The 13,763-nt window shown below is 42.8% G+C and overlaps 1 protein-coding gene across 9 annotated transcripts in view; it reads left to right on the top strand.

Moving 5' to 3' along the window:
- The window catches only part of mecom (MDS1 and EVI1 complex locus), a 138,090-nt gene that overhangs the window by 106,951 nt on the left and 17,376 nt on the right, over positions 1–13,763 (top strand). For 3 of the 9 annotated variants that reach the window (XM_074680114.1, XM_074680113.1, XM_074680120.1), the window contains exons 3-8: positions 4,333–4,467; positions 10,824–10,926; positions 11,017–11,130; positions 11,799–11,910; positions 12,022–12,169; positions 12,523–12,703. In XM_074680114.1, the coding sequence (XP_074536215.1) occupies positions 4,333–4,467; positions 10,824–10,926; positions 11,017–11,130; positions 11,799–11,910; positions 12,022–12,169; positions 12,523–12,703 (793 nt within the window). Of the gene's footprint in view, positions 1–2,177; positions 2,728–4,332; positions 4,468–10,823; positions 10,927–11,016; positions 11,131–11,798; positions 11,911–12,021; positions 12,170–12,522; positions 12,704–13,763 lie in introns of those variants that run through there. The other 6 variants (XM_074680119.1, XM_074680118.1, XM_074680117.1 and 3 more) reach the window with 4 other exon arrangements.

Genomic DNA, 13,763 nt, shown 5'->3' with positions numbered 1-13,763 from the left:
AATAAATAAAAATTATATCCGTGCCTTGCAAATCACTCTTGTGGCTTATTAACAAATGAACAAGTGTTTTCAATTCACCCCGTCGGTCTCTGCAGTGTAGAGATTCAATGGCTTTATTTGCGCTCGTTCAGGCGATTATATATTCAAACCCACATAGCTGAATCTTTCATGTTCCATCTCGCAATTTGACGCTTTAATGTAGATGTTTGGTGCGGCAATTCACTCAAACGAGAGAGAAATGACCCCCATCCTGCAATAAGTCAGGAAGCTGGCTGATAGAGTAGACTGTTACTGAGTAAGGTATAAGCTGCAGCAATAGCGGAATAATGGGCAGCACGTGATCTGTAATGAAAAGTTTGAGGTTTTTTTATCTTTTCTTTTTTTAAAGCATTTTTTGGCTGAGTGAGACAGTTTTCTCACCTTTGTGCCAGACCTTCTTAGCTCTAGCAATACGCCTCACCTTGATGTCAGGTGTGGTGATGAATGGGTAACTGATATTTGATCAAGTTGCCAAATTTTATTCCACAGAAGCACATACTGGTGAAATAATTTTGAAAAACTTAAGAATTCGATTAACAAAAATATCTAATTAAGATTGTCTCACTTTAGAAGAGATAAAATTTCTCATGATAAAGTTAAACTGTTATTTCTGTCGACAGAAAGGTCCAGAGATGTTTCAGTTCCGTCCAGCTGAGCGCGCCCTCTTCTGACAGGGGAAAGAACTACAAAGTCTCCTCACTGCCAGGCTAAAGGGGTCCTGTTACTGTTAACCCAATTTACACCCAGTGATACCACAAGCCCCTGCGTGTTTATCCTCCTCTTTTCAGACATTTCCTCCTTTTCAGAAAAGTGCACGGAGCCCTCTCTCTATCAGGAACCTCGATCAGAGCTGGAGAGGCCGTGAAGCAATCACTTTCCCAGATTACTTGTATTTAATACACAATGCATCATAAAACAAATCCCTCATCCTGACAGGAAGAAAATAGAACAGCTCATTCGACTTGAGCTTTCCCAATTTATGGCTAAATTAAAAAGGCTTCCAACAATGGACAAGTCGAGGGGAGGCAGGAAATCAATGACCGGGCGGACCGGGGTCCCTCCTCGGTTCTCAAGGAGCGCAAGACGATGGGAATCGGTGCTGGGGTCCTGCCTTATTTACACATGATTTTTCCTGTCCTTCCTGCACATTTGCTCCGCGATTTCGTCAAACAATAGGCATTATCTGGGATGGAAGGTCAATGTCACAGCGCGAGGCGTTATCCATCATCATCTGCTCTCATCAGCCAAAGCCCTGTCCTCTGCAGCTTTATGAGCTGCCTAATAAACTGCATGCTCTGTCCGGCAACGAGGACGTTTCTTTATTATTCTATAAGCCGTGTCCGTTAATCACTACACCGGGCTCAGCTTTAAATTCAAGAGAAACAAAAAAAAAATCAACTTTCCTCCTCCAGTTTTTGAGCTCTCTGTGAAGCAGGTGCACAACACATTGGAGAGCGCAATAGAAGGTTTAATGACGATTTTTAAGTTTATTACAAAAACACGAACTCTCGTTTCCCTTGGTAAAAATGTATTCAATTATTATTTCAGTATTTGAAGGGTAACTTGCACGCGTGTTAGAAAAGGGGGAAAGGGAAGGAGTGCGCGCAACCTGAAAACGTGCAGGTTTTTTTTTTAAGTCAAAGAAAAGCAGGTGATTAGGTCAGTGTTTTCCAAGTTGTGGCACAGGGCCTTCAATGGTCCTTATGGAGTTTCCTGGAGGTCCCCAGGAGGAACACTTAGCAGTTACTTTACTCCACGACGCTGGCACAGTTGGAGATCAAGGTGTTTTGCATTTAAGGTTCACTTTTGTTTTGTGGCATCCTCTATGAAATGCTTCTGAACAACTTGTGAACAACGAGGTGAACGAGACAAAAATAAAACCTTCAGCGTCATAAAATGTTCTGCAAACAAGCGCGGCGTGTTGTGAAAAAGTTGAGGAACACGTGGATAATAACCCGCGCTTTGATGCTCGTGTTGGTTCATTAAAGTGCGCGCTGCCTCTGAGTGTGAGTGCAGTTCATCCCTCTAGAAGCCCCATCCCGACCTCTCCCTGACCCCGCTCACCCTCTCCAACCCCGGGCCCTGTCACTTTAAAATTTACTGCGGAGAGGAGTCGCTTTCGACCGGGGGACAGGGGCACAGACAGTCCCGTGCTCAGGGAGTCAAGGATGGACGCGCTGGATCCTTCAGTACTAGACAATGCGTAAAAAAGAGAAACATGCCCGGGACGCGTTTCAAGTAATAGGGGGCGATGCTTGAAGCCAGCCCCCCCTCTGAATCTCTCTGCTATCATATAGACGACACATCCCGAGTGGCCGAGGAGGGGGGAGAGGAAGAGAGAAATTAAAAGTTGAATGGCTACTACAGGACACCTGGGTGCGTCAGGACAGGAGGGGTGACAAGAGAGGAGCGGACGAGCACAGCGAAGCGCACACACTGGAAAGTTGGTAGAGAGTTGATGTTCCGGAGGTGAATTAGAAACTAGTAGCGATGTCTGTGAGACAGTGGGAGGAAATCGACGGACTTCGCAGTGTCTAAGAGAGAATACGGAGAGAGAGGATCTAGTTGTTGTTTTTTTTTTAAAACGAGCGCGCGGCGTCTGACAGACAGCCGCACCGGGGAGAAGTCGACTCGTCTTGCGGCTTGGAGACCTAAGGAGGCACCGGCACCGAAAACGAGAGAACACGGGTTCGTTTTTTACTATCAAAAATCTGGGATGCGTTTCAGGGGCAATTCTTGGTTTGTTGTTTGTTTTAATTCGACAAATCTCTAGTCGATTACAGATTTTTGTTTTAAATACAATCCGAGTTTTCATCACTTTCTTTTAGTGGAAAGTTAACCTCTTTTCTCCAGAGGTTTAAACCCACCGCTCGCCGGTGTTTCAACGATAGGAGAGAGAAAACTTTTAGAATAAACACAAAATGTTTTTTTTATCAAACGCTTTGCACGGGGCGCAAATTTATGCCTATTGTTAAAAGCCTTAGTTTGAAATCGCAAATGCACACTGTAAAGTATTTTCCCAGAGTGAATGGGTAGATCCAGTGAGTGTGTAGACAAAGGGCTTTATACAAGCTAAATATTTATTCAGTGGTCGCTTTTACAAAGGCAGAAAGACAACATTTGTGACCCCGAGAGAGAAAGAGAGAAAGAGAAAGAGCGCTTTGCCTCGCAACAATCGGCTCTGACTTCTTATTTTCTAACACTCGCGGTTTCCTGCGATTGATTTGTTTCCTAGTAAAGTTTACAGCTGCAGCATTATAAATATTAACACGTTAAAACAGTGCTAGAACGAAAGTTGATGGGTGAGAGAAAGACTGTTTAAATGTGATCGGTGAACGGAACAAGTTCAACGATTACACTTTGCATAATAATGCACTTTATAGGGTAGTTTTATTACAGGATGCAAACTTTTCAATGTACGAAGGAGAATGAAATACCCATTTGCTGCGTTTTGAATATTTACTGTTGTTTTTATTAACAAAGTTTATTTGTTTTTCGTTTTGAAAAATCTTATTTTGAAAAGCTGTCAAGAAAACAAATCGTAAAAATCGACGCATTTCCCCATTTATCCAAATATTTCACTTTTGTAATCGAAATAAATGGAAACTGTGCTCGATTTTTTCAGGGTATAATCCCACAAATTATTCACAAATTCGTTTTTTAAAAACAGAATTAAAGATTTAATCAGTTCATTTTCTGAATTGAACGTATTTCTTTCCTAAAATATATGTATATGTTTTTATCTTGTAGTCAAACTGATTTATATCCAATAATTTATACAATTTCAGTGACACTGATTTATGGTTGATTTTTTTCAGTAAGTGTTTATTTTCCTTTGCAGTGAATATTTAATAATTCAATGAGGGATCACCAAGGGAGAAAAAAATAAACCAAGGGATGATTAATCATATAATTTTACTACAATTATTGTTTGGGTGTGTGTGTGGTTATGGTTGCAATATATTACTGGAATGATCTTTTAATATCTATTGAACTAATAACTCAACAAAATGCACAAAAATCTAGAAATGGACTTTTTAAAAGACAGTGTTTGCTTGTTCTTGATCAAAATGTGTGTGTGTGTGTGTGTGTGTGTGTGTGTGTGTGTGTGTGTGTGTGTGTGTGTGTGTGTGTGTGTGTGTGTGTGTGTGTGTGTGTGTGTGTAGTGCACCACAGACCAGCTTCTGACATGTGGGAGGTATGTGGTTAGTCAGTGTTTGGACACAGTAACCTGGACTGATACTGATCAAAGTCTGACCCCCCTCCTCCTCTCTCCCCCTCTCTCTCATGCAGATCTTGGATGGGTCAGGCCATGTAAAATTCTGCGTGGATGCCAGCAAGCCTGATATCAGGAGCTGGCTGAAGCACATCCAGTTTGCCCCTGCGGACAAGCAGCACAACCTGACAGCGTGCCAGATAGATGATCAGGTACGTGGAGACACTCTGAGGCGCCTGGCAGGGCCGCTATCCCATAATACGAGAGGAATATGATCTGAAGTCAAGAAAAGAAAAATCAGACAGAGAAAACATGTGGATGACTTGACTTTGAACTCCTACATGATGATGTATCTGAATCTGGCTGTCTGGCTGGAGGAATCAAGTGTAACTGAGTCATTCAGAGCAGTGAAGCAGCTTTTTTTAACACCAGAAGGCTTCCCTGTATTTTCCGACATCTGTCCTGTCTGCGTGCTGCTGTGTTAAAAGGTGTTATTGTGATCTAAGTCAGATAGTCCCATGAGCGGTTGGCCCACCCTGCCTTTACTTCACACACATCTCTCTCCCCCACGCTGCACTGCAGAGCCTCCTCACTATCTGTGTGTGTGTGTGTTTTCGTTTTATAATTGTGCTCTGGCTTCTGCCGTGCGAGGACCACAGGGCAGGATCAGAGGCGGCTTACAGAGATGATAGTTCCGCACTCTTCCTGGTCACGCTTGCGATATAAACTCTTAGATATGCCAGGAATGTCACAGTCCTTTTGCTGCTCACCTGGCTGTGCAGAGAGATGTGTGATGCACACATGGGGGCTTGTTCACCGCAGTAATCTCATGTCCCCCTCACACAGAAACACACAGCAAGGCCGGGAGACAAGAGGCTCAACTTTATTTGACATAATCGTGGAGAATACTGTGGCTTGCCCCAAATAAAAAAGACATAATCCAGGGCATGTTTGTCACCACTTGTTACTGGTGGTCCATCCAGATTACCTGTTGAGGAGTATTTGTGAGTAATAGGTATGTTCAAACACAGTAGCAGACATGTCCATGTATGAAGAGAAGTTCATCTTCATAAAAGCTGCATTGAGTAATACTGGACCTAGTTTGGGAATCTTGGACGTTAAACCCAGAGATTCTCAGGAACAAGTCTGCTCTTACTTAACATGTTTCTGGCACATTCAAGCCAAAGACAACACAGCTTCAAGAGCAAATAGTTTTTTCATGAGCTGAGCAAAGCAGAGAGAGAGTCCATCTGTAAGAGCCTCTTCACCACTCTCCTTGAAAAAGACACACAGAGACAAACACGCCAAGAGAGCTTCCTCGAGCTGCCCTCTTCACGAGGTGAGACTCGCTGTCAACACTGTGGTTCTGCTCGGGTGGCTGTGTAAGGCTCCGACAGGTCACGGACATGGCTATGATGAGGCGATTGTTAAGTATTACACACTGTCACAACAGAGCACAATGTGCAGTCTTTAAGCCTTCCGGCCAACATTGGTGTTTTTTGAAAACACACTGTAGCGTCTCACAATGCCTGTCTATATGTGGAAAATGAATGGACTAAAGAGGGTGGTCTTGTAAAGCTGCTGTCAGTTTCTGGTGGTGTGTGTGTGTCTTTGTGTGCCTATGAGGGCTATTTTTATCTCTATGTGTGCACAGACTTATCTGTGCATTAAATTATTGTGAGTGTGTGAAGTGTTTTATTGTGTCTTTAGAGTGTGTGCACACCTGTAACTCTTTCTACATGTATGCATGTGCTGGTTTCAGTGTGTGTGTGTGTGTGTGTGTGTGTGTGTGTGTGTGTGTGTGTCTACTCTGCAGGACTGTGAATCGTTCATTGCGGTTCAGATGGCTCCCCACGCTCCTCATTGCGAGCTGGAAATGTTAAAACACACACACACACACACACACACACACACACACACACACACACACACACACACACACACACACACACACACACACACACACACACACACACACACACAGTACCTGGTTCCAGCAGGTTTTTACAGCCTCAGAGAAGTGCTGAGTCTATACCCAGGCTTGAGCCCCACATTACACACAATGAGTAGCATCACCAGGTTTCCTTAGAGGAGTCTGAATGAGCTGCCCAGAACTATATTTCTACACATCTTCACAGACACGACTTGTCGTGATGTATTTGAAGACAATGTCATACGACAGCAATTTCCAGGTGTGTCGGTCGTTATTTGGTCCTGATTCTCTTCAAGCACCAGCTTACCCTTGCCAGTGTGAGCATACAACTCTCCTTTTATTTCTGACCCAGTTCTGTTTACCATAAAACTTTATGAGCAATCTCTGGAGGGTGAGGGAGTTTAGAGAGAAATGAATGAGTGAGAAGAGGAGAGAGGAAAAAGCCTGTTTTGTCTTCCTGGAATTAATCCCACTTCTGCCTTTTCCTCTCTGTTCCTCTGCATTTGTTTCCAGTCAGTCCTTCTTCATGATGGATAATTTATGTCAAAACAAACGTGGAAAACAGAATCAAACAGATTCTAAGTCAAAAAAAATTGAGCTGTGTTTGTTGCAATTTTTCACACGTGTTTCAACTAAAATCCATCATCACTGAAAATGTTGGAAACAGTCCTTTTCATTCTCATATTCCTGATGTTTAACTGCAGAGATTTTCCTTCCCAGTGAAATAAAGTAATGTAAAGAAATATGTTTGGAAAGTGACTTAAGTGGCGTTAAAACATGGTGTCACTTTAGATGTGCGGCTGTTTAAATTTAACGAGACTAAAGTCATACCAAAATTAGCTGCACATGCAGTATTTAAACTAAACCAAACAAGAGCAGCCTTCATTTTATGACCTTTCAGTTTTTTACTGCTTTATATATTTGACACTGCAGAGGGGAGTGCAACAGGGACGGAGAAGAGATGGCAGGTGTGCAGTTTGTGAGTCACACTTGAATCTGAGCTTCATGCATGGTGTTAGGACTTGCAGATTCAGTCTCCAAAAATAAAAACATCTTCCAAAGGAGGTTTTTTTTTCATTTGATGAAATATACTATTTTTTCAGTTATCAAAAATAGACTAAAATGTTTAATTGATTATACTTTCCTGGAGTCACTGTGTGTGTTCAGTCTTCATCCTCCTCACAATGCGTAAGCTGTCCTGATATCCTTCTGCACTGAGCGTCCCAGCGCTGCTAGCATAGATCCTCCCATGATCAGCATGTTTTGTCATTCAGATAATGAGGCCAATTAGCGCCTGAAAACCCTCCACCGCACTCCTCACTCCACTGATTCAACCAAAAGCGAAATGGATTAAAAGTGTAATTAACATCATCCAACGAGGCCCAGAAGAGCTTTTCATAAGACAGTGCAGACGGATATGAGCGTTAATCTCATTCGCTCTATTGATTCTCACTCAGTATTGAGTAGGATGAAGTGGCCGAGGGGCATATTAACAAAACACTGACAATCAGTCAGTGAATGAATACTCTGTGGGTGAGAACATGAAGGGACTGTAACTCACTGAGATAACACATGGAGGGTTACTCAGTTATGAAAACTTCTAGGAAATTAATTTTGAAGAAATCAGACTCAATAAAAAATAATCAACAGCTTATTAAAGCATTACAGAACTGACGCTGCTGTTCATACTTTGATCAGCTGACTCAGCCTCACATGAAAATTACCATGTTTGTCCACTCACATTTTCCCTCAGTATAGCAGCTGCTCATTGTGCACCCATGCTCCTTGTTGCTAAGTCACGACATGGTTCTGTTTAAAAGCCAAGGTTTGGAGTCCACAGCATGCTGCATGTGTTGCATGACTCTGTTGCACATGTGGAGAGTCATGCTGGTGCAAAATCTTAAAAATGTAGCACAGTCTTCTTCTTTAACTTGATAATCTCTTGGGTTGGACTGAGAAATTATTAACCGATTTTTACACTTCAGTGTAAACTGGTTGTAGATTTAGTGGATTTTGCTCTCTCATAGTTTGACAGAGTTGAAGTGGTCTAAGATTTGAAGTTTTTACTCAGCACCCAGGCTTTGAGTACGCTTTGGTCAGAGAGTGTCAGCCTATGGCATACCTGTCCAATGAGCTCTGTGTGAGCGAGGAGTCGGCCAGCAGGGTGTGACAGGGGAAAATGTGACTGTTTACTCTAACGACTAATGGTTTCAAGGTAACAGAGTTGTCTGATTGTAGCCTGTTATCCTCTTGTGGTTGTGACCTTCGACAGAGAGGGAGAGAAAAGGAGGTCAGTAGGGACTCCGTAAATTAATATAGAGACACCCATAAACTATCAACATGAGAATGGTTATTTAGCAAAGTCTGGACTGCTGAGCTAAGATTTCCTGGCTTCTGCTGCATCCTGTGCAGAGCAGACCAAAGCACTCAGTAAAAGCTGTAAATGTGTGTTTGTCTAAAAAAGAAACAGGTTTGTTTGCAGTTTAGTGCAAGACAAGGCGGTGAGTTTTTTCAGTGCAAACTCAGACACTCTTGCTATCTTATCAACAGACTAACCTGTTATTCTAAGCCACTGTTAGACTGAGGGCGGTCAGTGTGTGAGTGTGCTTGTTAATGTGTCCATGTCATGCTTAGGCTGACCAATCAAACTCTGGACCTCCGTTCAGGAGAGAGTCTGCTTTCTTGTTTGTGTGCTTTATGTTATTGTGTTATCTGTGACGGCCCTGTTGGGGGAGGAGGGGGAGCTGCCGGGGGAATTCCCATCTTATTGGTAAGCACCCTCCTGAGCCTGCTCTGTGTGCACATATGCTCCCCCTGAAGTACCTCCACTGGTGCAGCAGTTACAAACAGAGAGAAACAGGGGTACAGAAATGTTTATTGATCCCTGAAAGAGAAGGTCAAAGGTCAGGCTTGGAGCAAAGATTTTGCATCTGGTTTGGACTCACCTGGCTGTCCCCTCTTCTTTGCTATTTATCCTTAATAATCTTCTGTTAGCAGTAAAATGTACTAAAATTACAGACACACGGCCGCACTTTACCATGAACTCATGTATTTATGGACAAAGTGCTCTCGACAGTGTCCATTAACTTTTATGTTCCGAGGCCTTGGTCCGCGCCCTGGTAGCTTTCCAAAGAGCCTCCCTCCTCAGTCTCGGTATCAGTCTCTCAGAGCGGATTCCCTGCGGACTCACATGTCTGTTTGAACTGCTGTCTGATTGTTTCTAAATCACAATATTTTTGTGGCCTTACAGAGGTGACAGACACAGGAAAGAGTGTGCCTGCCTGTGTATGTGTGCATGTATGCTCCATGCAGTTCAGTGCACATGTGTGTTTATGGTGCAGACAGGGGTTACAGTAGGGCATGTCAGGGATTAAAGCTCCTGTTGAGACCCTCACAGTTTCGTTCCCTTTGTTCTTTCATAAAAACAATGGGGTGCTGCTCTGCTAATGCTGATGGGGGCTGAAATTTTCTTCAAGGAGAGAACAAAATTGCAAAAAGAAAGTTGGCAGACCCTTGTCAGACCTTGGTGGTTAATTGATGCAAATGAGAAGATTCAGAGCTGGAGGAGTTGCTTTTTCATCCTCAGTACACTTCCATCTCTCATGGCTTCACCATACAGGAACTTCCTGTGTTTCAGTGAGTCACAGTGGCACCCAAAATGAGCTGTAATGTCATTCACAGTATTATATGATTTCCCTGAATTTTTGCTCAGTGACACAACAATTAAAGCACAGGACACATCATGATCTCTTTCTGTGACAAAGATATTCATCATGGGTCCCTGTGGAGCCTCATCCTGCTCACCAGGAACTCCATCTATAAGCAGTGTACCTGTGACCCTTTCCTTCCCAGAACCCCCCCCCCCCCCCCCCCCATCCCCCTCCACTGCTCTCTATTGCACTTCTAATAAATTTCCCCATCGTCATTGTCATGTCCAAGCAGCAGAGGAAGGTAACGTGTTGAACCTCCAAAGCATGCCAAAAATAACGCAATGTGTGATTGTTTCACAGAGAAAGACTATTGTGTGTTCATGGGAAGAAGCAGGGTCCCAGAGTCTCTCAGCTGATTCACTAAAATCTCTGACCACCAAACACACTTTAAGCAGGGACAATCTTTTGTTGTTTCTTATGTGTATACAAGTAGATTCAATGCAATTTGTACCACGGTTATATTTATTCACTTAAAGCTCCTGTGCAGAACTTTTAGTTTGTGGTGATTTTGGCGCCCCCTGTGGACAAATCTTTGGTGATAAGAAAACGTGTTATTCATTTAATGTGTTTGCAGTGAAACATTAACAAAACTGTTTAAGCATCATGTAGTTGTTTTTTTTGTCCGGCACATACCTATTTCAATGGTTTCGGACACACGTAAAAATCACATGAAAATCAACCAACCCTTTTGATAACAGAAAGACTTGATTGTTAGGTCATGAAAAGTCATTGCTATCAATTTCAGTCTGTTTCAAAACCAGCTAAAATCCCCTCACAGGAGCTTTAAAGTTGGTCATTAATGAATGTAGTTCAAGGATTTCATGCCACTTTCAGCTGCCAGTTTGAACATTTGTTATTATGTGCTATGGCACAAAGTTTTGTATAAATGTTTTAATAAAATGTCATCATTTTGTGTGTCCTGCAGATCTTCTACAAAGTCACCAGAGATATTTTCCCCGGCGAGGAGCTGCTACTTTTCATGAAGGCTGAAGAGTATTCATGTGATACCATGGCTCCTGATATTCATGGTTTGTACACACCTAACCCACTTGTTATCTCCAACTTTTACCTGAATAAAATTCTTAAAATGCTCATGAGTCTTTCTCTCCACCCAACAGAGGAGAGACAGTACCGCTGTGAGGACTGTGACCAGCACTTTGAGTCCCGCAACCAGCTGCTGGACCACCAGAAGCAGCCATGTGGGATGCCCCCCTCCTCTTTCCTCAACCCAGGTTGGTGTGTTATTTTACAGCGGTGGTTAAATCGAGTGTGAAAAGAAGGACGTGTAGCTGAACTGGAATGATATGACACTTATGTAATGCTTTGTGAAGAAGAGTTGGCAGAAAGCACCTCAGCTGCGCTTCATCGTCTGCAAGCTGAAAGTTTAAAAGATGATCATGAAGAAATGCCAGATCATTGTGCCAGAATGACCACTGCTCCTCAGTTAGTGCAGTAAAAGATGTAGTCATCCCAAAGTGTTTGTCCAAGACATCAGAAAGTGAATGTATCACCATGAGATTCAGTCTGATTTGTGCAGACTGGACCACAGACACAGTAATTGACCAAAGCCTGTGGCAATGCAAGTCATTACATTTTTTCCCCATATGCTCTGTGTAATGTAATGGATGGCTTTTGAAGACCGCACATTTCAACTCTCCAACTTACTGTTACACCCAAACACGTCATTACATATGACTTGAATTTAAAGTTAGCTGTAGTCCTTGTAGGCAGGTTTAAAATTCTAATCATGAAATGTATATCTGATGTATAAGTGGCAGATAAACCAAACATCATGACTTTCACTTTGTTTCCTTTTCTTTTTTTTTGCAGCCCTCTAGTTCAAGATTTATGCATATCTACCTGTCAGTACTTAGTTTTTGATTTATTTGTTTATTTTTAGGTGGTGATGTTGACCTTAAGGCCCAGGAACCACAAGACTTGAGACCCCTTCACATGTCCCATGGTCTGCACGAGTGTAAAGAGTGTGACCAGATCTTTCCTGATCTCCAGAGGTGAGCAGTGGCTAAAACACTCCAGCTCATATAAAAACTCTCAGAAAGCCATTCAGTATGAGACACATCTCTTCAGGCTCACTCATGTATCATGTTCTGTGTTTCCTGAAGTCTTGAGGCCCACATTCTGTCCCATTCTGAGGAGAGAGAGTACAAGTGTGACCAGTGTCCCAAGGCCTTCAACTGGAAATCAAACCTGATCCGACATCAGATGTCACATGACAGTGGCAAGCACTACGAATGTGAAAACTGCTCAAAGGTAAAGTGATGACATTTGGAGGAGAATCTTGACTTAATGTGCACTTTTTAGCTTTATGTGTCTTTGGCAGATTGGGCATGGCAAAAAAAATGAAAACAAAGCAAGTGTTGATGTCTTATTTTGAGAAACTTGCATATTTTTTTTTTTTTTACTCTTTACAAGCAATTCAGACATCAGTTTCATCTTTACGGACCTTGAACATTATTTTAGAGTTCTCAGGTTAAAGTGGCTCAAATTAGCCTAGCAAGGTTTTTTTTTTTTTACTGAAATAAGACACAAAAACTTGCTTAGATTTCAGTGTTTGTAGAAGCTGAGAGTAACTCCCATGTGTGTCTGCGTGCTTGCTTCCCCAGCAGGTGTTCACAGACCCCAGTAACCTGCAGAGGCACATCCGTTCGCAGCACGTAGGGGCACGGGCTCACGCTTGCTCTGACTGCGGCAAGACGTTTGCTACGTCTTCAGGCCTCAAGCAGCATAAGCACATCCACAGCAGTGTCAAGCCCTTCATGTGTAAGTCACTAAGACCCTACCTATGTAAGTCTCCTCAGTACGTTGTTATAATAATAAGAACATAATGCCTGTGACTTGCCTTAAAAAGAACTGTTATGTTATTGCAAAAATATTGATTTATCCTTCCTCAGCTCCTTCTCAAGAGTCAGTCACATAATGTTATACAAGAGTTCCACAGGGGATCACAGAGCAGCTGTGTGCAGGGTGGCAGACTATTTCTTTTAGACAGAATTTTATCTGCATCAGCACTCTCACACAGCGCTGATATGGTGATAACAGCATTTAAACAAGCATGTGATTTGACTCAGTCCCACTCGGTCTAACCTTACTGTTGCCTCTCACAGTGATCCGGCATCACCTACTGTTGACACCGCAGCTAACAACCTTTTTTTTCCCATTCTCAGCTGCTTTCTCTCATGAACACACACTTTTCCCCCTTGCTCTTCAGTAAACCTTAACCCCTGTGAGACCCAAACACATTGTGACCTTTCACAGTTTCCCCACCTCACACCACTGATCCCATCTCCTTCCCCTTAAGCATTATGACCTCTAGCCTTTGCCCCGTCTCTCTTTCCTCCGACCCTGCACACCAACACACACTCAAATACACACCCCTCCTCAAGCAAACACACATTCATACATAATATTCATAGGCTAGATTGACTGCATCTCAACTGCAGACCTCTTGACTCCCCTCTCTCCTCCGCTCTCCCTCCACCTCATGCTGCACCATTCCTCACAAATAGCAACCACATGTAGACCCCTCTTCCTTGTACAGCTCCTTCTGGATAGGAGTCCATTTGCTGTAATCAGCAGAAAATATGCAGGTTAAAAACAACTAATGGCTGTGTAAAAAAAAAAAAAAAGAAAGAAAGAAAGAAAGAAAAAAGACAGAGCTGCCCTCATACATGACGGCTGCCCAGAAGAGACCGTGTGTGTCCCATGTGTTTGTGTAAATCATCCTTTAGGGCATTTACATGTTTCAGACAGAAATACACACATGATTCAGTTTGTATTTAGTGCACGCTATGTGTCAAGGATGTTAGTGTATGTGTCTCGGAGCTGTGAGGCACTCAGGCCTGCT

The sequence above is a fragment of the Halichoeres trimaculatus genome, unplaced genomic scaffold, assembly GCF_033239565.1.
Source record: "Halichoeres trimaculatus isolate MK-OKI-2021-1 unplaced genomic scaffold, fHalTri1.1 fHalTri1_scaffold_9, whole genome shotgun sequence".
Taxonomy (NCBI): domain Eukaryota; kingdom Metazoa; phylum Chordata; class Actinopteri; order Labriformes; family Labridae; genus Halichoeres; species Halichoeres trimaculatus.
The sequence above is the reverse complement of the archived record's forward strand: the minus strand, read 5'-3'. Positions and strand labels throughout refer to the sequence as shown.